Source organism: Conger conger, chromosome 5, assembly GCF_963514075.1.
Source record: "Conger conger chromosome 5, fConCon1.1, whole genome shotgun sequence".
Lineage (NCBI taxonomy): Eukaryota > Metazoa > Chordata > Actinopteri > Anguilliformes > Congridae > Conger > Conger conger.
The window spans coordinates 27,404,150-27,428,949 of NC_083764.1; the positions used below are offsets into that span (position 1 = coordinate 27,404,150).

The 24,800-nt window shown below is 42.2% G+C and overlaps 1 protein-coding gene across 1 annotated transcript in view; it reads right to left on the reverse strand.

Annotated features, from left to right (window-relative positions):
- The window catches only part of LOC133128076 (neurexin-3a-like), a 396,336-nt gene that overhangs the window by 37,277 nt on the left and 334,259 nt on the right, over nucleotides 1–24,800 (reverse strand). The window contains exons 20-21 of the mRNA XM_061241322.1: nucleotides 15,191–15,280; nucleotides 12,913–13,220 (exon numbers count right to left, since the gene is read on the reverse strand). Coding sequence (XP_061097306.1) covers nucleotides 12,913–13,220; nucleotides 15,191–15,280 — 398 coding nt within the window. The remainder of the gene's footprint in view (nucleotides 1–12,912; nucleotides 13,221–15,190; nucleotides 15,281–24,800) is intronic.

The window sequence follows — 24,800 nt, forward strand, 5'->3', positions numbered from 1 at the left end:
AATGAAAGAATGCACAGCGTTATTTGCGTTACTGTCACCAGTCTGGCCATTCTCCTTTGATGTCTCTCATTAACAAGGCGTTTCTGTCTGCAGAACTGCTGCTCACTGGATTTTTTTGTTTTCTTGCCCCATTCTTTGTAAACTCTAGAGACTAGTGTGCGTGAAAATTCCAGGAGATCAGCGGTTCCTGAGACACTCAAACAATGCTGTCTGCCACCAACAATCATTCCACGGTCAAAGTCACTTAGATCAAATTGTTTCCCCATTCTGATGGTTGATGTAAATATTAACTGAAGCTCTTGACCCATATCTACATTATTGTATGCATTGCACTGCTGCCACACCATTGGCTAATAATAATCGCATGAATAAGTAGATAAAATAAAATGACATATTAGGCATGCACAAGTCTTATTATCTAAAAATGTTTTATATGTAAAACTCAGGTTTCAGGTTTCTGAAAAGGGGGATTGGCAAAGTGGTGGCTGTCTGCCAATGGTGAACTGAGACTAGAACAGTGGTCCTCTTTCCCGGCTGCAGGGTGTGCTGGTTTGTTGTTACCCAGCATATAATTGAATCAATTAAAGCAGCTACATTACACAGTTAACTCACCTCACCTGGTTTCTTGGGTCTGAATCGGTTGCTGATAGTAAGAGGAAAACTGGGCGCCATGTTCTCCAGGCCCAGGAGTGAGGGCCACTGCTCTAGTTGCTAAAACAGTTTCTATCTGCAGGGGAGAGGGGAAGGTTGTGGCTTCAAACATGTCACCGCTTCAACCGCGCCCTTTGAGCCAGGCGCTTTCTCTGTGGTACCAGGTCTTCGAACACAGTCAGTGTGTGAGACCCATACCGTGCGATTGGTCCCGGATACGGGGCGCTGTCCATCTGCCGAGGAAGCGTGGAACACCACGGCTGTGCCACCCTCCTTCCCGCCTGACACCTTGTTAGCGATAATTGAGAGGGACCGGGCTGCGTTCCCTAGCAACGGCCTACCACAAATTACTTTTGTTTCAACGACTGGAGGTGTGACACACTAGAGCCGTTTGGATGTAACCTTTATGAAGGTCGCCATAGTAATTGTTTTGCTTGTTAGTTGTCTTTGTCTCTCTGCAGCTTACAGTAAACATTGCACTTCTTCTGTTTACATGTCATCAATTTATACTTCTTAGCCGAGGAGAGCCTGAGCCATGCAGTTCACCGGGGTAAGGCAGCAGGAAAATCCAGCCAGTATGTAAACCAGCAACCTCCTTATTGCAGCATCCATCCCAATGGCCAATTATTCCTGGTCAGGGTTGCAGGGGGGTGTTGGAGCCTATCTCTGCATGCATTGGGGGAGATGCAGGAATTCACCCAGGACAGGTTGCCAATCTCAGGGAACACATACCATTCATTCACACTCATACCTAGGGGCAATTAACCTAACCTGCATGTCTTCAGGGAAGAAACTCACATGGAAACAGGGAGAAACTGCACAAAGAAAGGCTATGGCCAGCTGGGATTCAAACCCAGGACCTTCTTACTGTGAGGCATCAGTGCAGCCCACTGCATCTCCACGCTTCCCCTTATTACCCCATCTAGTTCCTTAGCTTGGCCCGGTGTCTCTCTTCCTAGAGCACCCCATGTATGCTTTTATCCGAAGTTGCTTACAGTTGATTAGACTAAGCAGGGAACAATCCCACCTGGAGCAATGTGGGGTTAAGGGCTCAAGGGCTCAACAGCTGCATGGATCTTATTGTGGTTATACCGGGGCTTGAACCACTAACCTTCCAGCCCCAGTCATGTACCTTATCCACTAGGCTTCAAGCTGCCCATTAGCCATGCATTAAACCCTGCTAGCCACTGCAGAGGGGATGCACCTACACTCTCAGAAAAAATGGCTCCAAATGGAAAACTGTGATTCCATAGAAGAACCCAATCTAGTTGAAGGATTCATTGTCAGGCAAAATGGTTCTTTGTCACACTCCTATGATAGAGGGTTGCATAAATAACTAAAAAGGGTTCCTCTATGGAGACATGCCAAAGAACCCTTTTTTTTTTTTTGAGAGTGCAGACTGTGGGGTTTTGGGTTGGGCCTCTGCCCTCCAGAATTCACCCCCTGTGAACTACCCCTGCACAGAAACACAAAGGCCTGTTTTTATCCGCTGTATGATTTTACTGATCTTAAAAGCATGGCCATCTTTAAATAATGGCCCAAGGAATAGAATGAATCAACAACAGTTATGACCAGGACTCTCATCATTAATAATTGAATTTGTCAACTGTAAGCACTAAATACCTAATGAATGGGGCACAACTTTGATTTAATGCTCCATTGCTAATTCTACTAATCCTCTACTTTTAGCTACATCATAAATTACAAACAAAGACTGAGGACAATGGGGAAATACACTATACTGTATAGAAATGCAGGAGTGAGTTAAGGGGTTTGGAAGGGTGGGGTTTTGGGAGTTTAGAAGGGCATGGACGTGGGCTATGGACGCATTGTCCTAGGGGGGATTGTCTCCTGCTTAGTTGAATCAACTGTAAATTGCTTTTGATAAAATGTTTTATTCAAGTTCTCAAATGGAGGGCTGTCACTAATGGGGTGAAAGGTGACAACAATTCTAGGGGCCTCAGCATGGGGGGGATGGGGGGCACAGCTAGGAAAGGCCCAAAATAATTATATTTGTTGAATTAAAAAAGGGCGGCCCAGCACAATGTTCTTTTAGGGTGCCGAGAATTCCTAGCTACAAGTGTCTTGCGTGAGGAGCAGTCACTTTCACTGTGCATGGTGGGGCCCCATTTAACTGCTGCCCCAAAGGATGGACCCAAACAGAGACAAACCGCCAGCACACAACAGGGACCAGACACCGCTCCTCCAGACGCTGTCTCAAATATAAATACATTATTAAAAACTCTGAGGGAAAAAACAAATAAATAAATAACAAATTCTGACACACAGAATAAAAGTTTATTTGGCTTAGAGGACCCCTTTTAGTCCTTTATTGAACTCTCTAATAATTTAATAAAATAATCAGTTATTTATTTGATGCTTTTATGCAAAGCAACCTACAGTTGATTAGATTAAGCAGGGGACAATTCCTCCTGGAGGAATGCAGAGTTAAGGGACTTACTTAAGGGCCCAACAGCTGTGCAGATCTTATTGTGGATACACTGACGCAGAAACTTTGAAATAGATAGGGTTCTTCTATGGAATCCAAGGGTTTCTTTTGGAACTATTTTTTTCTGAGAGCATACAAGTCGGATTTCTCGGATTGCAGGAAAAACCTGGCCTTCCTTTCTGAATATCAGGTCAATACAAAGGAATGCATTTATTTATTCAAAAAACATACCTGCAAGGCAGACATATTTATGGCAGATGCAAAGAAGAATATAAACAAGTTCTGAAACCTCTTGAAACACAACAAAACAAACCATAAAGAACTGCAGTCGATGCTGCAGAGTGCTTGCCATCCGAAATGTGAGGCAATCAGTATGTGTCTCGTGATGTGCATTTAACCACATCGTCTGAAACTGAAAATGCACCGGAAGATGTAAGAAAAGGCGCTATTTTATGCGAAACAAATTTAAGGCCGAGAGTCCCTTACATAAGGACCCTGGCCTTCCTTGTAATGACTTGTGATGTATTACCTCACCCAAGGGGCTTCAAACAAATAAGTATAATGTACAGTCAAATGCCGCGGCGTCCATTCCAGACCGCCAGCAGCTTTCTCACCTGCATTTCGTATCGTCCCTCAGCATGAGGTCAGAACAATGTTCTTTGAAGATTCTCTGAGCGCACATGTAATCTCATTACAACTCCGTAGTCATCCACATTGGTATGTAAATTGTCACTCAGCAATGAATTTCCCCACAATTTTGTCACTTGTCGTATGCAGGGTGGTTATTAAAACCACAGACGTGTGGCAGTAGCATATATTTGGGGGCCAAGCAGTGAAGCTGTGTAGGCACACAGTGTCTTTCTACCTTTTTTTAATATTCATCATCATCATCGTCATCATCTTTTTCTTCTAGCTAGGATGTCTATGGCAACCCCTAGAACGGTATGCTGAAAAGTTTTGAAATTTGGCACACTAATCGGGGACAGTCCCCTGATTCTTCTCACCAAGATTCAAGATTGGAGGTATATTTATGCATGTAAGTTTTGAGCCACATGGCCAATTTTCAAAAATTAGATACTGGTGGATTTATTGGATCAAGCCAAGTTCACGTCCCATTAACGTCAATTTCCACAATATAGTTCGACAAATTTTCACAGGCTACACATTTCATCCAGTCTTTACAAAATTTGGCACATCTGATCTTCGGACCAAGCCTCACAAAAGCTATCAGATAGATTTTTGAAATAGTTTTTCAAATCAAATCAAAACTGGCAGCGAAGGTGCCAAACAGAATGTGAGGGCATATCTAAGCAACAGTTTGATATGTCGATACCAAACTTGGCATATGGACTCGGAGCTCGTTCCTGAGGAGGTTGAAAAATTGGTGTCATTTGACCACTGGGGGGTGCTGCAATAAGCAAAAATAAGTGTTGATGTGTTGCCCTCAACAAAAGTGATTCTTGTGTCAGGTGATCATTCTGGAGATCGCAAAGATAAGATGTGGTATAGATAATCTTCGGACAAAGCTTAAAAAAACATCGCTGGTGCAATTTTGATTTTCAAAAACATTCATCCATTCCAGTCACATCAAAGGCAAATGACCTAAACAGAACATGAGCTCATATCTCAGTTATACCTTATCTTTGGTCACTTGACATAAAATTAGCTATCAGTGCCACACTTTTAACGTGATCTAATAGAATTGCCTTGGCGACCCTGCCCTACTGGAATGTTTGGTAGCCTCAACCCTGCTTGCAGGTTTAATTTCATAGAATTGTGTTAAATTGTTGTTTTGTTAATCTGTGGGAAGTAGCCAATACAAATAAAAAAATGCAGTTACTATATGACCTGTGTAAAAAAAAAGAAATAGGAGGACGTTCAAAGTAATTAAATGGTTTGCTGCAGAGGTAATCTAATATAAATGAAACAGATTAACAGATGAACTGAACTAAACGTTGTGACTGAATTTAGTTACAGTACATGTTCTTTGTCCAAGAAGACTCCTTTAGTGCCTTTTCAGAACCATTTTCCTATAAATAATTTGTAATTGACTAGTTCAGCAGGGAAGTTGTTCTCAAAATTGTGGAATTCAGTCCTGAGGGAGTTTTGCCAAGTCGAGTGTGTAGACTAGCTTGGGGTCAAAAACAACTGTATGAATCACTACTTCTTCTAGAGTGCAGTGCAGGGTTGTAGTATGTTGATAGCTTCATGTCACCTCTCTTAAAGGTCCTATATTGCGACAGTATTTTATTTCATCCATAAGAAGACCCTTGTGTGGTTTTAAGTACCAAAAATAACCTCTATCCAGTTTTACATGTCCATTCTCCAGCACCTCTAATGAGCTTTACCAAGAAAAGGCTGCATTAATGACTGTGTCTTTGAGGCTCATTAATCTCAATGAACCTCTGCTCTGATTGGCTGGCTAGCTCCAATGAAATGAACGCTGTCTGAGTCCTTGGATTTGTGTATCGTTGTGATGTCATAACTTCACTGGATTCCAAGTGCTCGTTTAAACGCACATTTTCTAAATACGGTTTGGGTGGATTTATTTGGGGACTGTGTGGTTGGATACTTTCAAAGTTTTACAACACCTTCAACTCTTCTATTATCCACATAGCAAAGAAAATATCAAAACATTAAATGTATGGGACATTTAATGTTTTGATATATTGACTATTTGTTTTTTGGCTGCTGTCTGCATCTGCACAGCTTGTGTTTAGTGTTTTGTTTTTTGTTTTTTTGCGGGTCTTATTGTACTCTTCATGTATACGGTTTTCAATTCTGTCAAACCAATGGATGAGAGCCAAATCAAATGACCTTTTCGAAGAACACCATCCTTCCAAGTTATCAATTAAATGTGATTTCATTATATTTGCCCATTGATATTTGTAATTTTCATTAATTGAAGTTCCACATTTTTGAGATAAATTCTACAGTCTACCTCCAGGTCCACAAATATGAAGTAGAACTTGAGATCCTGGGAAAAGTACAAAATGGCACAGTACCAACTTCCCCATCTCATGGTCGATATGGGAGTTTTATTGGCAGGTCTGAACTGTTACTGTGCTCCTTAGATGCAATGTGTGGTATGACTTTCTGATCAGACTATGCTTAAAAACCTTTTTAACAACTCCCACGAGCCTGTCAACTTTGGGGAAATGGCTCATCTGTGCCATCTGTTCGCTTGTCTATGACCACAGACATTCTCTCAGCAGACTTGACTGGTTCCCTTTATATATTTTTTATGTGCACCGGCAAATACTTCAACACTGTCATTATAGTTCTGGTGTGGACTTCACCATCCACTTGAGTTTTTAAAACAACACATTTATAGTTATCATTATAGTTATAGTTCTTGATGTGGATGGGCCTTTATACTTAAGAATATTTTAAGTATAATTAAGGTTTATTAAAGTGCATTATCAAAGTTTATTAAAGAGCATACTATTTTCTCACATGGGTTGCCTCACCACTTATTCTGACAATTTGGGGATATCCAGTGTTTTCAGTGTAATGTTTCCATTCAAAATAGCATCAGCCAAATTGGGGGTGGCAACTCAAGGCTGATAAAACTCAGTTTTTGAATGAAAGTTTCGAAACTTTTATGCTGTGTTGTCAGGTACAAAATTTACCGTCTTTTCAAACGAGTGCGTCTTTAGGAACTATTGCGTCTTTTAGAAGGAGATGTCATTTGGAAATTTATATCTGGATTTCTCTGCTTGTTATTCGGCGAATAATGCTGAAATTTTAGCTTTCAAATGCATTTTTTGGATTGAAAATGCGCTAAGGAATGTTTGAAATGGAGGAGTGCTTTTTTTCCCGGAACTGATCCTGGCGGACTAAAAAGGGTTAATCCTGCATTGCTTTTGAGGGGATTTCCCCTTGCTTAGTGTAATCAACAGTAAGTTGCTTTGGATAAAAGCATCAGATAAATAACAAATTATTTTATTAAATGTTAATACAATATTATATTATTCAAGATTCAAGATTCAAGATTCTTTATTGTCAAATAAATAACAAATAACAAATAAATAATAATAACAAATATGTCATTGTTTTGGACTTTTCTGTGCTTGAGTGCAATTGAACCAATCAAGAGGACCAGAAGACCAACCAAGAAAGGGTTCCAATAGACCAGGCAAGCTCAGTAAAGGGTAGAAAATAATTTGAATCGAAAACAATGAAGTATTTGACCCAGGTCAAATCCCCCAGACGTGTGCACGTCTCACTCTGTTGTTTCTTCTCTATTTCACCTCATCAAATAAGAGGACCAGTGTGGGAGCTCTCTCCCCGCTGCCCACTCCGATGCTGTGGTGGGATCGAATTATTTCCGAATGGCGACAGACAGCTCGTTTACTGATGCGAAGTGAGTGAATTCAGATGGAAAACGAAAACATGACCGGAAGCTTGTTGACCTACCAAGCAGTTCATCCATAATGAGAAAGTCCACTAGCCCTCATGAGAGAGAGAGAGAGGAGGGGAGAGGGAGAGAGAGAGAAAAGGAAGGAGGGAGAGGTATATAGAGAGACAGCGAAAGAGCTAGACCAAGGGAGAAGGAAATGGAAGGAGAGGGAAATGGAGAGAACAAAGAGTGAGATACTGATAAGGGGGAGGGGGAGAGAAAGAGAAAGAAGGGGGCAGTGAGGTTGAGAAAAAGAAGGAGAGAGAAGGAGGGCCAGGGAGATAAAGAGACTGTGAGGTGCCAGTGATTTCCCCTCTGTAAGCCACCAGGGAGGGAGACTGAGCCTCTCTCTTTCATCCCTGGGACTCTCAAGTCTGTGAGTTATCATTAGTGTCACCTGTGTGTTGTTAAACCCCACCCTATGTCTTCTTAGTGCTTGTATTTTAAGTTCTGCCTTTTTTGTTCTACAGCACTCAGTCTTGAGTTTGCTATGGCTTAGTGCGTGTTAGTTTGCTCCTGGCTCCTATCTTTTGACCTTGTTGTCTGTTTTCGGATTTAGATTTTTCATGGACTGATCCTGGTTACAACGTTTTGCCTGTTTTCTTTGATGAGTACTATTTTTGCCTATATCCTTCGTTGCGTGGTTTCTGCACTTGGATCCACTCGTTTTTCCTGAGTCTTCCCGTGGGCCAGGGGTAATTTCTGTCTACTCAGTACCACCCTGGTTCGAATCCCAGCCTGGGAGGGATTCCGAACAACAAGATAGTAATGGATCCAGCAGAGTTGGACCCGCCGAGTTGATTGAAGACTGCTTTGATCAACCAAGACCTTTGAGCCTCAACTGAGCACCCTCCCAATCTGTTGTTGTTGCCTACATCATCACTCTACTCACTGGTAGTGTCATTGTCGCTGACTATGCCATCACTTTCCAAACCCTCACAGCGGAGAGTCAATGGGACTGAGGTAGAAAGACAAAGGTGACCAGCGACCAGGGCCTGAGACTAGAGCAATTCTCCTAACATCGCCAGAATGTTAACCAAGTACCTGGGAGTTCTTCCCTGGCCAGAGGTGCCGATGCAGTTGGGCCGAGGGTTAGATGAGAGATTGAGAGGGAGGGAGGGAGACTACGAGAGAAATAGTGCAAGAAAGTAAGTCAGAGGGGCATAAAGTGACAAAGGGCAGTGGGATGGAAAAGCAGAGAGAGATCAGGAAGAAAGGGAAAGTAGAGAAAGTAAAGGCAAAATCCTCAAAACTCAACAGAAATGAGATAAGGCAGAAAGTGAGAAATACAACGGTGACATCACAAGGGGAAGGAGGGAGAGAAAAGAGAGAGGGATCGTGGTGCGCATCAGTAGTCTCATTTTTCAAATTTGACTTTGTTCATTAATTTCGATTCGGTCAGCTTTCATCTGACGCTCTCGATGACAGGTTGCGATTTGGGCGTTTCATGGAGAGACGGTGGGAAGGAAGCGTGCTGAACGTTAGCGCTCTTTATCGCTCTGAGGAGTGAGTGATCAAAGGCTGACAGATAATTGGGTAAGAAGTTTAGGCCGAGGCTGAGATGATTACACTGTGGCAGTTATCGAATATCGCGCACGTTGAGGTCTTTTCCGGCTCTGTGGTGGCGTTATCTTGTTAGATCACAGAGCAAGCCGTGCATTCTGACTGATGATATCGTACTTGTAGCCCTCCGCGGCTGTTTCCCGGGCGATACATTTTATCTGGTGACCTGGGCGTGCCTGTTATGGTTAGGAAACTTGATTACGGCAACTCCCTGCCTTCGGGTGATCTTGAAGGGGTCTGCTCTTCCACGTCGTAATCGCGTTTCGCTCGACGACCGGCCAGTGATACACTAACCCTCTTCCACAGAAATGAACGCTGTTATGAATTGTAAGTTAACACATCCGAGGATATACTGTGAAGAAAATCCTGCTTGTTGAAAGCCTTGTGCTATAATCACAAGTAATATTAACCCTTTAAGGTGTTCTGTAAAATCACCAGACCTGAGTCAAATGTAATTGTTTTGGACTGAAATACTTTTCTATTTGTCTGCTGTATTGGAACCTATGAAATACTCTCAAAAAAGTACAAACCCTGGCTTCTGGTTATCTTTGTTGCCACAATTTCCCCAGGCAAGGTATTCGGCACAGAAAAGTATTTGAATTCATAACAATTACGTATTTGACCCAGGTCTGAAGATCACAAATATGTGAATAGAACGTTCTTTACTGAATATTTTAATCTCCATTAGAATGTTGTTAACTGAACATTCTAATGCTGACGTCACAATCACTCCTGGGAAGTAACGTTCTAGAACATTGACTAATAATTCTGAAAAAACATTCCGAAAACATTCCAAAAAACCTATTTTACTGTGTGGATCCTGAAAGGTTAATTACCACCAGGGAAATGATGAGATCGCACTAGTATAAATGGCATGCTCCAAAATCGGTTTACTGTCTCACACACCCTGATAAAGAGGAGCTTTCCCACCCAACAGCTGCATCAGCACAAGCAGCACAGTGCATCTCTTTTGTCTTTACTTTATGTCTCCCAGTGCTGTAGCGTTTGCCCCTTGCCAATTTCTCTTGTGTTGGCCACTGCCTGCTGGTCTGTTGGAAAAGTGCACACTGCCAGAGAGGATGAGTAGTGTCCAGTTAGTCCAGGCAGCCTCCCACACATTACAACAGTGGTATGCAGAAGAGCATCTCTGAACACACAGCATGTTGAGCCTTGAAGTGGATAGGCTACAGCAGCAGAAGACCAAAAATAAAAGTCTAACAAGTACCTCAATCAAGACAGATATTTGACTTCTCCAGACTTCTCTTGACTAAACTTTTTTTTCCTAAACAAACTATTTTTTCCATACATTTTTCAAATGCTTCTACTGGGAATGAACAATTAGCGCTACTGATTGCTCAGACTGTCTTCGCACCCGAGGTAAAAGGAGGGTGCAAATCTAGCAGTCCTGCTGTATACTGTATATATTTGGAGGACATTACTGGCTAAGTCATTGTTCCCAAAACCTTTTACCACACGCAAAACCAATAACATGAACACTGATCATAGTGTTTTCCCGCTACTGCTATCTTGGCTACTGCCTGTAGTTCTGTTGTAAAAGCAGCAGAACCGGCAGTGTGGATTAGCAATGTCCGGTGATTACAGGCAGCCTCCCAGCCGGGGTACAGAGACGCCCCTGCCCCCGTGCCACCAGGAATATCGCTGATAAACACACGTGCAAGATCTGTACCTGCCATTCGACTGATGAAATGCTACACCACATGCCCCGACCCCCAACTCTTCCTCCCCTGAGACCCAGGACCAGATACCGCCTTAAGCGAATGCTGAAAATAGCTTCCCCCCCCACTGTGTGCACCTGGGGTCAGGAAACTACCAGGGCTCTGAGCAAGAGGCACAGCGTTCCTGCTCCCCGTTTTCCCCCGGAGAGCCGTAAACAGTGCAGACGCCAGCCCTTTTTCTCCCTCCGCCTCTCACCTTCCATGTCACACAATCGACAGTTCACGCAGTGGAGCTGTGGTAAAATAACCCAGCCCTCCCAAGGAAAAACAATAGCTTTAGCACAGAAAAGAGAGCAGAAAAAGGAGACCACTGTGCTTCTGTGAACTAACCATTTGGATAGATAGATACTGCGCAGTCTGTAGGTATTTGGACAGTGGTACAATTTCTGTTCTCTTCTGTACTCCAGCACATTGGGTTTGAAATGAAACAATGAATGTACGGTTAAAGTGCAGACTGAATTTGAGTGTATACATCCATATTGGGTGATCCACGTAGGAATGACATCCCTTATACATAGTCTCCCTATTTTAGTGGACCCGCCAAAGAGGAGGTCGTAATGGCGACCTTTGGCCCTTAAGAGGACAGAAGGCCACCGCCTTCTTTCAATATGCAGCGATCGTTTTTAAAATCCCATTGGGGCCGGGGACGTTTCGTGAAGTTACAGTTTTAATATTGCCACTGACGCCTTCTCCGGCGGCTATGATATGTGTAATGATAAACGTATTTCTTCAGGACATTTATTGGCTCACAGTCGGAATGCATTTGCGGAACACTCCGTTTTTCTGCCGTTGAGGGAGTTATCGCGTCCATGGGGGTGGCTGGACCTGTCTTTGTGGCTCTGGAGAGTGTATTTGCAAGGCAGAGGAAAAATGGCCTGATGAAATAGAACGCTTATTGTATCCTTTTCAGCGATATTCCAACACTTGCTTTTATCGAGACACATGTTGAATAAAAATTTACCTTTCTATGGATTATTAATCTAGAAACCACTAAATGTATGCTTTGGAGTGTGCAGACCTACTACAGTAAGCATATATAATGCACTCCATATCATTTGAAGACTTGAAAGCACATATAACTTTGCACTGCTCTACAGTATGTGTTATTCAACATATTCACCGTTTTCACACTGCTTGGCTACAGATGTTTTTAAAGAGGAATAGCGCTTTGCTCTTCTACAACAGTCAAAAATTTTCAAAAATGTAATCTAATTTCTTCGGAAAACCACAGGTGCCAAAATTATTGGTATCCATAAAATAATCCATGGAATATCCATGGAAATAATCAGTGAAATTGGCAATGAAGGATAAAAGTATAAAGTATACAAATGAGGTAACAAGCATGCACAATCTCTTTGTCAATCATGCAAGTCAAAGCATGGTAAAAGCCAAAGAACTATCAATTCAGAAGACACAGATGGTAAGAGCATCACAAGTTGGGTAATTGGTATCAAATGGGTCATTGATATTTTGGAGATGTTTTGCTGCCAGTGGTCCAGGGGCACTATTTATTAAAAACCAATGGCACAATGAATTTAGACTTTTAGAATGTAAGACTTTGGTTGATTCCATTGTATCATTAATTAAGCACACTGCTTTACACATGTTGGAAACTAAAGCTTATGTCAATAATTACTTTTAGTTTAAAGCATTTTTTGTGCATATTCATGCCAATATTTTTGGACCCCACTGTCTGTATTTGAGTTGTGTCCAGTTCCTTCCTCCCCACTCCCAAGATATTCTACTGACCTCACGGGCTGAAGCAATGGCTAAGCACTGTCCCTGGATTAGCGGTTTTCCTTACACATAAGGGCTGGTGTTTCCAAATGAGGGTCGGAAAGCTGCTCCGAGATCAGTTACATGTTGTCTTCGCCAAGGTTACACTTCTGTATACCACTGCAGGGTCAAGTACTCATATGCATGTTTTAGTTTAGGGTAGGGAAGACTGCTAAAAGCATGTCCAATGAAATTGTTGGCTTTAAAACAGGAGTAAAGTTAGCTGACCCTGGAACAGATTAAAATATTTCCCATGAAACTGGTTTGGAACTAGTGTGGGTTTTAAATTAGAGTAGAGTTAACTGAGCCTGGATCAACTCTTGGGGGCCTTTTACCTGAATGGTGGGCGGGGAGCGCTGCCTGCGAGTGGTGGTGGTGGATAGAGTGGTGGTAGTCTCGATGAAGGTGGTGGACATCTCAGGCGGGACGGAGGTGGTGGTGGTCACGCCGGGGAGGGAGGGCACGTCCCCCACCAGCCGCACACTGCCGTTGATACGCACGTTGGGATTTCCCTCGGCGGCCATCTTGAGAACCTTCAGGCCATTATAGTACAGGCCCGACAGCTGGCCCTGATAAGGTCTCTTGCGGTCATTCCCGCCTATCGATATGGTGGCCTGGGTGTTGAAGATGGTTAGCTGCCGGCCTACGGGAAATGCAGGGACAGAGGCAATTAAGCCCAATGGCTGTGGGCTGTCTTTCCTGGAGGTAAGCTCCATGTATGTGTTTATATACAGTACAGTGAGGAGCGTAAGTATTTGTACAGTGACACAAGGGCTGTAATTCCTTCATGGTTCACTCAATACAGATGAAAATACCCCAAATGTAGACAGCCAGCTTTAATTTGAGAGTAGTTGGGAATGAACCATGTAGGACTCGTTTCACTTATGGAGGGACACTTATGGAGTTTTACTTAATTATTGAAACCCTTATTGATTGTAAATCCAATTTTGCCACTGTCAATACTTACAGACATCACTGAATATGAGGACAATCAAGAGAGTTATTTGACATTATCTGTCCCCCCATACCAACATCTTCTAAAACAAACAAGTTTTACCATACATTTTCAAATGCTTCCAAGCTGTATAATGTATATAATTGGAAGACATATAGCAGCTAATTTGCTAAGGCCTTTGGCAAGTGCAAACCCATTTAGCACACAGAAAAAACAATAACATGACCAATAATTGGTAGTTGTTTTGCACCAACCACTGGTTGTGTTATTGGTTTTGCAGGTGCTAAAAGTTTGCGTATGATAAAGGTCTTGGTGAATCAGGTTATTTCGTATCAAATGTCTGTTTAACTAAGCCACTAATCAAATGGACAGAATGCCCAGAGGTCAGGGTTCATTTGCCGAAGGAGCTGAAGTGATAACAGTAATAAAAGTAAGAAAAGGGCAGGCTGATCCATCTACTGGGAGGATAATGCCACTTATTATAAGATCTTTCATTCTAATTATGGCTCCAAATCAAAATGCAGCGACAAAGAAAAGGTCATATTTTATCTTTTTTTTTCTTTCCTTCTTTTCAAGGCCAGCTTTGGCTGAAACTTGATCATGGTTTAAATACAAGGGCATGTTGTGTTTTCTTTGGCAAACCTTTGGGTACTTACCTGCTGCACCTATTGTTACACAGACAGAACTAAGGAGAGGTAATATTCAGTTAAGGTAAAACACAAGATTAATTCATGATAACTTTTCATAGACACTTGATATACTGAAGCAGCAACAGTGGAAAAATGCACTGTTAGCTTTATTCATTGTCATTATGTTAACATATTGATGTACATTTTACTTAATGATTTTATACTTGTTTATTCAATACTTAATTTTCCTAAATTGAGGCCAGTTAATATGACTGAAAATACAACAGATTTTAATTTAGAATCTGAAATATTACATTACATTAATATAATCCCTACAAGACTGCAGGCATATAACAACATGACATAATTCAAAATCTCATTATGCTGTGGATGGAACGGTAACAAAATTGAAACATGGACTTAAAAATACAGCATACTTATTCATGCATATTTTGCTTCTCCAATGAAATTTATGTTTAGGACTTGTTAAAGGGACTTTATAATGTACTTAAATCAGTTTAGCGTGATTGATTTAAAATTCTGTTTAGAGTGATATCAACCCATACTTGATATGCATGCATAATTGTACCAGAAATTACTTTGATCCAAGCACTGTTTAAAACTGTAAACATGCAGGGTAATAGTATAGTTAACAATGTTCCGTGCATATCCAGTTCAAAGAAATGTGTTCTCTGCCATTTTAGAGATTTTTATTAGTTTATGAACAGTTTAAGTGACCTTTTATCATTGGCATGCCAGTAAATATATTTATTTGCTTTCTCATGCATGCATATAATGTCATACACATTGTCCCAGTCCCTTTAACTGAATGCCAATGAGTTAAAAACAAGTTATGTTTTGACAATGAAAATATAAGCAAAGGATGATTCAAATTAGGGACAAAATTAATGTTTCCTTTCCTTTCTTTGATCTTATTTATAGTTTGAATGAAGAAAAAATAAATGAACCCAAAATGAAGAAAAATAAAATAGCCATTCAAACCATTTAGAAAAGGTTAATAAAAGTTACCTTTCTCTTGTAGCCATTCTTCTACCGGTCGGGTATATTTGAATGGGATTTTCTTATTAGCCATTTGATAGCGCTCAATGTCACTGCTGCCTTCAAAGTTTCAAAAACAGCTTAATTCAGTCGACAACCGAAACAGTCATTTCAGCACAGTCTCCATTTAAAACCTTTTTTTTTGTTTTAAAGCTTTAAAACATGTTTAGTCATTTTTAAAGGGAGTTATCGTTTATTATCATCTTTTTAGTTGAAGCGTTTAAAGATAAACAGCACAGTTGTATGATTCAGGCAAATATTTTGAGCAGAATGTAAAATCACTCCTTATACGTAGCATAAAGCACGGTTATTCAAAAGTACAGAATGTTAGATTTGCCAACATAGCCAAGTTGTAATTTACTTAGCGTAAATATATAGGTAAATTATGTATGCTTTTTTATTATATATTTATGTATGAATCCTTATTTAAGTCAATTATTTCTCCATGGGTACACATGTTTAGTCCTTAATTTCAGAACTGAATTTTGCTTCTCCTGCACTGGACAACACCTGCTTTTTAGCCCTGCTGAAAAGAAACAGCTCAAGGTAGGTTTTGAAACAGCTGGTAGCTGGTTGACCAGTTCCAACCAGCTCCATACTCAACATGGTTGGACCAGCTATAGCTACATTTTGAAACAGCTGGTAGCTGGTCATTTCAAGCTGGTCCTAGCTGGATTTTACACCAGGGTGGCCACAGGTAAGGAAAAGCATTCTGACAACAGTCATGCTGCCCAAAAAGCAGCAGTGGAACAGTACATTGGTTTCTATGGGGAAGAGTGTATCAGAGAGGGCGGTGTTGATGGAATTCCTGGGCAGAAACCGCGTGTTGACGATGGGGCTGACAGGACAGCAGGTGGGGGGGTACATTTTCCACTGTAGGGGGTACGGTAAACAGCCACCCCTGCTGTTTGAACACTGGTGTCAAGCAGAGAAAAAACAAGGCACCATGGAGCAAACAGCGAGGAACCTGCTCGGGGACACAAGGGAAGGGGGGTTCTGGGACCGGGTGTAACGAAACCCCCCCCACCAACTTTGCTGCGACCCTCCGGTTTTCCCAACATAGCTCTCAAGATGGCCTTGCTCCACTTTCAGCAAGCTGTGTGCCCGATCCCCCACTGAAGTTTCAAAAGGACACGGCCACATCCAAAGAGCACAGTCACGCTATTCCTACGATGTGTCAGAGTGTGAGACATGTACTCTGATGGACAAAAAGAGTCAACCCTGCTGAAAAGAAAACAGCTCAAGCTAGGTTTTTAAACAGCTGGTAGCTGGTTGACCAGTCCAGACCAGCTCCATACTCAAAATGGTTTTACCAGCTCAAGCTATGCTTTGAAATAGATGGTTGCTGGTAATTTCAAGCTGGTCTAGCTTTCAACACGTAAATAGGCCCGATGCTATCAAAATATCTGTTATTCAGTTATTCAGCTGATGCTTCTTATCAAATGCAACTTATAGTTGATGAGACAAAGGGGACAATCCCCTCTGGAGCAATTTGGGATTAAGGGCCTTGCTCGAGAGCCAAACAGCTGCACTGATCATATTGTGGTTCTACTGGGGCTTGAACCACCAGCCTTCCAGGTCTCAGTCAAACACCTTAGCCACTAGACTACAGGCTGCCACCCACAATGCCTTGTGGAAGAATGGGCAATGGGTTCCAATCACCGCACTCCATAGTGCTGCCCTGTCCACCAGGATTGACCCTAATATTATGTTTGGGGTCAATTTGACCGCAATTAGTGTTTTACATCTATTAAAAGTCAGTTAACCTTGTTTCATATTGATACTGTATGATTTTTCTAATTTTCTAATTTGGTAGGATTAAATGGTAAACATGCAATAAACATACTACTAAGTCCCATACCAAAAATATACAAGCTTCTTACAGTTTTTTTCAAATCATGGATAAAAGGCTAGTCATTTTGGAAATAATAAGAAGGCGACAAGTAAAATATTTAATATTTCTGTTACAATAATTGTGTGTTTATTTAAACTGTTGAGCTCCGTTAGACCCAAAACATAAAAGCAGTCATACAATCTTAACTTCCTATGTCACACACATAGGAAGGTTAAAGGTTAAAAAGACCAAGTGATGTCACACGCACAGGAAGGTTAAAGGTTAAAAGGAGGGAATGATGTCACACACAAAGGAAAGTTAAAGGTTAAAAGGACCAAGTGATGTCACACACATAGGAAGGTTAAAGGTTACAAGGCCAGAGTAAAGTCACACACATAGAAAGGTCAAAGTCCAATTCCTACATGGAAGGTTAAAGCAGACTTTAGCCTACCTACAGGACGGTGGTGCAGTGAACAGCACTGTTGCTTCGCTGTAAGAAGGTACCGAATTTGAATACCAATTGAGGGCTTTTCTGTGTGGAGTTTGCATGTTCTCCCCATGTTTGCGTGGGTTTCCTCTCATAGTCCAAAGACATGCTAATTGACAGTAGCCTAATTGGACACTCAAAATTCCCCCATAGGTATGAATGTGTGAGTGATGTGCCAGCCACCTGTCCTAGCAACCTTTCGTCCAATTGCACGTTGGGATAGGATCCAGCCCCACTATCACTCTGGCCAAGAATAAGCGGTTTAAGAAAATGGATGGAAAAGATGTCAAACAAGCAGGAATTAACCACTCAGCGGGGTAGGAAGGCACACTATGGGGCTGCCATGTACTCCTAGTATCTGTAATAGAGAAGCAATATTGCAGAGAGATGGTATTCTCTGCTGGAAGTGGTGCTTGAGTCGGGGGGAAACAAAGACAGTTTGACAGTGCTACTATTGAAGCAAATAAATAATGCATTTCTGCAGTTAAAAAGAAATGGAGGGAAGCTAAGAGGCTTCAAAAGAGAAAAGATAACCAAAAAAATTCTTTCCACAAAGTCTTTTTTTTTTTGCCAGAAAACTATGTGAAGATAAATGGCGACAAAGTCTCTTGCGCCCAAGGTATGGCTTAATCTCTAATCTAATTGCGTCTTCGCAGGATTTAGCGAAAATGGCCGAGGAGAAGAAAAAAAAACAGCTTTCAGAGCTGTGAAAAAACAAAGAAATCAATTAAGAAATATAAAAAAAGAGAGAGAAAAAAAGAACCCTGGTTCAAAGCTGGAAGGTTCTGCTGATGGCTCTGAGGGGGGGTGAGTTGCGAGAGGAACAAACTCACAAAAAGGCCAGGAGTGAGGGGAATGCTCGGTGTTTGGGGGCGGTAGTGGTGGAGAGTGGGGGTGGGGGATGTGGAGAAACAGGGGGAGGAGAAAGGAGAAACGTAGCCTGGCTCTCTGCCTTTGATGCTGAGGGATGGAGTGCGTGCCTTCGCCAAACTACCGCGGACAGAAGTATCTGCATCCCTTTGAAAATAAAGTCACGCCGGGAGGGGGTGAAGGCAGGTGCCCGCCTGCCTCTGGGAGCCGTCGCTTTTCCTTCCTTTGACAGACAGAGCTCGACGGCGTTTGTGTGTCTCCTGCCTTTCCCTGCGCGATAAGGAGATGAAAAGGCCAAGAGCCTCGTGCTCTGCCCGTTTCCCCCCTTCCTGCCTAAACCGAGGGGTTGCCCCAGAGAGAAGGGGCAAATAGAGCCGTTACACTACATGCAGCTCAGACCTACATGCAGCGACTGAGAAAGATTCTGTCTGCGCGTTCCAGCACAGCAGACCCGGGTCCAAATACGTCATTTTGGATTCCAGTACTTTTCCTCAATTGATCTTGCAACTGAGCCAACCAAGAGGACCAGAAGGCAGGGTTTGCACTGTTTGAGACTATTTCATAGGTTTTGCTACACCAGACAAACTCAATAAGGCATAGAAAAGCATTTGAATCTAAAACAATTGCATATTTGACCCAACCCACCTTTCGTGAGCCTCGTGGCTTCAATTCTGACAGTATCAAAGAATAAAGATAAGTTTTAGAAGGCGTCAGAGTGGTGCAAATGCTTGCAAGCGTGCATGTGGATGTGTGTGTGTGTGAGTGAGTGTTGAGTTGAGGTGTGTATGTTTGTGAGTGTGTGTGCATGAGGGGTGAGTTGAGGTGTGTGTGTGTGTGTGTGTACTTTATCATGCGTGTGGAGCCGTTCCCTCTCCTGTTCCCTGCTGAATGGATGTCTAAATCTCCCCTGCTCTGATGCCGTTATTCTACCAGAGCAAACACTGCTTGTGGTGACAATTGGGCTCCACTTGTCTGGCAGTTGAGCCCAGCAGGCTCTTCTCTCTGGAAACGCTATCTCTCTTTGGGGTGTTTAATACCGCAATCTAAGATCTCATCCGGAGCAGGAAACAGAGTTTCTCCTTGTGCTTCACATTCTCCTACCCAACAGTTACACACTTGTGTAAGAGATATCTGTAGACTTGTGTGCTGGAGAGACAGGATTCCACAGCATTTACACACTGGGTTGACAGATATCAACAGCATTTACATGCTGGAATAACAGATTTATGCAACATTTACACACTGTTTTAACAACAATCCTGCAGTATTTATACACCGAAAATAGCACAAATTCACAGTATTAACATGCTGCTTTAACAGCTATCCACAGTATTAACATGCTGCAGAAACAGCTATCCACAGTATTAACATGCTGCAGAAACAGCTATCCACAATATTAACATGCGACAGTAACAGCTATCCACAGTACTAACATGCTGCAGTAATAGCTATCCACAATATTAATGTAATATGTAATTGTTTTGGATTCAAATACTTTTCTATGCTTTACTGAGCCTGTCTGTTGTATTGGAACCTATGAAATACTCTCAAAAAACCTTTGGTTGCACCAGACAAGATTAATCAAACACAGCACAGTATTTGAATCCAAAACAATTACTGTACATAAGTGACCTAGGTCTCCAAAGGGGTCCCATCTTAATTGTATCATTAAAGCCCTGCGCACTTAAACCACTGTGGATTCATGGGTTCCCGGTATGGGAAAAAATGTGATAAATAATGTGATAATCTTGCATTGCATATCTGAACATATAAGGGATAAGGTCCACATTGACTGCAATGACTTCACCGCTTAGGTGGCCCGGAATCCAAAATGGCAGTTAATTCCAACAAAAAATAAATAATAAAAAACTATGAAGTAAAATGTATTCTCATCCGTATTAAAGGGGTACAGTAGAACCTTTTCAGGAAGTAATCGATAATTAACTGCATGGCCTGAAAGTGTGATGAAAACCATATCTCTATGGTGGGTCACTATGCAGGTTACATATAAAGGATCTTAATGCAGTGTCTATTGGGGCACAACTGGGTTTCATTTTTTGAATATTTGATCTTTGGAGCTACAGAATATTCAAATATCAAATTAACTGAGCACAAATTGCACCTCCCTTGCTCATATATACTGCACATAAAGTGCAAGTGAACTTCTTTGTTTTCATTGAAGCTGCAGTATTAATACCTGCCTGTAATTTTCTGTGCTTTATTACTGTATACACGGAGGTTACCCCATGGAATGGAAGTTATGAAGCCATAATTATATATTATTAGGTAACTGAGAAACCAACAATGCTTAACGTTGGCAGAATGAAAATCTAGCCCTGAAATTTCCCTTTTCAGAATATGGCAGTGTGGCAAAAATGAGCATTCGCTCATTCGGGTAAAGAGCACTTGTCAGGGTTGGGAAGGAGTACCGGCTGTGACCACCAGGGGGGTGCTTTTTTACCTTCACCTGGTAGTCATTAGTATCAGCCAGGTACCTACCTCTGGAGAGTATTTAAGCTCTCATTCCCCTTCAGTCGTTGCTTCGGTGTACACTTATGCTCTGTCACCCAAGCTGGTATACGCACACGGTAGACTCTGGTAATTGAGTCAGGTATTGTGCTGGGTTTTGGTTCTTTCTGAGCCTGGTTCTATTCGCCAAAAGAGAATTATTAATATAGGTAAGGAAGGGGGTCTGTGTGCCTTACTCGAACACCTTCCTAGGGATTGAGTTTCTTGGTTTACTTTTATTTTTCGGCTCGTGTGAGTCCGTGGGTACGGGACGGTGTCCCGGGTATGTACTTTTATTTCTAAGTTTTTCCGGAGCTGCTACTCCTGGTGTTTTATTTTCTGTGCCTAGTATTTCACACTAGGTTGTACGTTTATTTTGGGTTTCCCCCCCGTTTTGGGGGTTGAGTGCGCACGTTTATGCACTCTGTTTTTCGTTATTTCTTCGCCCTGGTTTTAATGGGTAGCTTTAATTTTTGAGCCGTTATTTGGGGCTCTTATTTGTGCGGAGCTGTCTCCGATTGTACCCCAGTCTCTGCTATTTCCCCGGGGTCTGGGTGGCGTACACTTTTGTCTGTTCGCTCATTTAGGATCACCCTTAGTCGCGCTTGGCTCTCCGCACCTCCTCGTTACAGCACTGGACATTTCTGAACTGTAAATTTGCCTGAGCTCTGAAAATCCATCTGTTCAACACATCGCAAAGAATATAGATGACTCAGTCTGTCTTAAAACCATATGTTTACCTCTACAGACATCCCCCCACCCCCCCACACACCTCTACAGACATCCCCCCACCCCCACACACACCTCTACAAACATCCACCCACCCCCACACACACCTCTACAGACATCCCCCCACACCCACACACATCTCAACAGACAGCACCTCCACCCCCCAACCTTATAGACACCCCCCCACCCCCAACCTCTATAAACACCCCCACCCACACACCTCTACAGACAGCACCCCCACACTCCGACCTCCACAGACACACCACCTCCCACACACACCTCTACAGACAGCACCCCAACCTCTACACACAATCCCCCACCCTCCAACATCTACAGACAGCCCCCTCAAACACTCACCTCTACAGACAACACCCCCACCCCCCAACCTCTATAGTCACCCCCCACCCCCACTTCCACAGACAGCATTCTCACCTCTGCAGACAAAACCCCCCAACTTCTATATATAGACAAGCCCCCCCCCCCCCCCCCCAGCTGATCACTAGACCCATCTGTTTTAAATACATCTCCTCAGGGTAATCTTTCAGAGAAGGGATATTTCTTTCCCCAATTCCAAGAGGGAAAGGAGAGTGCACAATGTCTCTGAAACCTTTGGAGGCACAAAGTCCCGAAAATAAACACTGGCCTGATTCTGTCGTCCCGTTCCAGCAGCCGGACGAATGGAGGGAGGGGGTGCGCGCATGAGGGCGAGTGCAAAATTCCCTGTTGCCCCGGCGACACCACGTCCACCTCAAAAGCCATCCTGTCCTTTTCTCCATGCTCCCCTGACACCTCGCCTCTCTCACAAATGTGACCCGACATCCATCCTGGTTTACCATTTATCCAGGGACATTTTTTTCCTTCTGGTTGGTTTAGTCCTGTAACAATGCTGCTGTCACGGCAACCGTGGGGCAGCCTGTAGCCTAAGGTACCTGACCAGGACCCGGAAGGCTAGTGGTTCAAGCCCCGGTGTAGCCACTATAAGATCTACGCGGCTGTTGGGCCCTTGAGCAAGGCCCTTAACCCTGCATTGCTCCAGTGTGGAATGTCCCCTGCTAGTCTAATCAACTGTAAGTCACTTAGGATAAAAAGCATCAGCTAAGTAACAATAATGTAATCTTGTGCTGGCCACCCTCAGAAACAGTCAAGTGCGGCCAAAATGCAGAGAAACAGAAACAGATGCTGTCATGAGTGTAATGCAATACAAATAAAAAATGACAAATATGTAATTTCACCCATTTTTCTAAATTGGAAGGCTAAATCAAAATAAGTGGTTTCTTCAATAAACGGCAGTCAAATATCTAATATAAGGAATGCTTGTCATAAATCATTGATGACCATGTCGCTTTAGCCGGTGATATTGTGCCTACAATTTTAATTTTAATATGAAATATATGAGTATGATCATTATTATGGGCTGGCTAAACTTAATGGATCTAACAATGTCACTATGGAATTTACACAGAAATGGATGGACTGCCTATCACAGTGTAGGGGACATGCATGGACAAAAAAATCCTATATCCCCACATACCCCCACCACCTGTATGTACCAGACCTGGGTGAAATAGATAAATACTTTTCTGTGCTGATCTTGCTTGGTGAAATTGAGCCTTCCTAGAGGATGAGAAGATGGGGTTTGCCGTTTTTGAGAGTATTCAAGTTGTAATCTATGATTTCCTCGGTTTTGGTGGATTTAGCGGCCACCCAGGTTGAATTAAATTTGACTCCAAAAGCATATTAACAGAACAACGAACAACGTAACTAGCTAATGAATAGCTATACTATAACATATACGTCATATAGTCTACACCTACAGCAGGTGTACTCACAGGTGTAATCACAATCACTCACTAAAATATTTTTTCTGCACACAGTACCTCTAATCAAGTAGAGGTTTTATTTATGGACATGATATTTCAGTAGAGATCTAGCTCGAAAACTAGCTACGAAGCCAAGTGGAAGCAAAGTTTGAATTGTTGATTGTCAACTTGTCTTCGTAATAACTTTACGTCCAAAAGATTAGGATATAGCCAGCTAGCTAGGATATATAAGTAATCATGGTGCCACAACATTTATTCGCTGATTTTGTCGTAACTCGCTAGTTTGGACTTTACTCTTGGTAAAACCGGTCCTTGGGATTTTTCAGCTCACTGGTTAGCTTGAATGAGTTATATGATGATGCATTAAAAGTCAGCTTACTACTGACACAGTGATCTGAACAAACTCACATACATAAAAAATGTTCTGGTGAAAGATATTGCCTCCTTATATTGCAAATCCAGCTTGCTCTACTTTCTGTTGACAACCTTCAATTTTCTTATCCCTGATGGGTAATAATCTTTGGCAAACGAAAAAACAACTTGTCTCTCTCCCGATCAGCTCGGTTTGAGCAACCATAACCTGCTTCGAAATGAACCATGATGAATCTGTGTTATCGCTGTATTGATATCCTCTGATATAAAACTATATTTTTGTCGGAAAAATACATTGAATTTTATGGGCAGCTTGTGCTCCTACATAGCAGATGAGTCAAGGTTACATGGTCTTTTTACATTACATTATTGGCATTTATCCAGAGGGACATACAGTTGATTAGACTAGGCAGGAGACAATCCTCCCCTGGAGCAATGCAGGGTTTAGGGCCTTGCGGCTCTGCGGATCTTATTGTGGCTACACCGGGATTAGAACCACCGACCTTACGTGTCCCAGTCATTTACCTTAACCGCTACGCTACAGGCCGTCCTTGACGTATATTAAGAACGATCCATAGATATCGATTGCCATTATTGAAAATGACATTGTTTTGTTCATAGAATAAGGCTATGTTCACCAGCGAGATACATTCTTTGTGAATGGAGTTCATGTGAGGGCCCAGTTGTTGTGAATGAAACAGAGTGAGGGAGGAGAATGAAAATGAAACGGCAGATTTCTCTGTGCTTACTGCAAGATTCCATTGATGCAATGAAATTGCATTTCCTTTGTGAAATGCTACACTCTCAAAAAAAAAGTTTTCTTGGCTTGTCTCCATAGAGGAATCCTTTTTATTTTATTTATAATCCGTTCTTTACGAAACCCTCTATCATTGGTGTGAAGTGTGAAAGCTCCCAGACAAAGACTAATTTTGCCTTAAGTAGATAGAGTTCTATGGAATC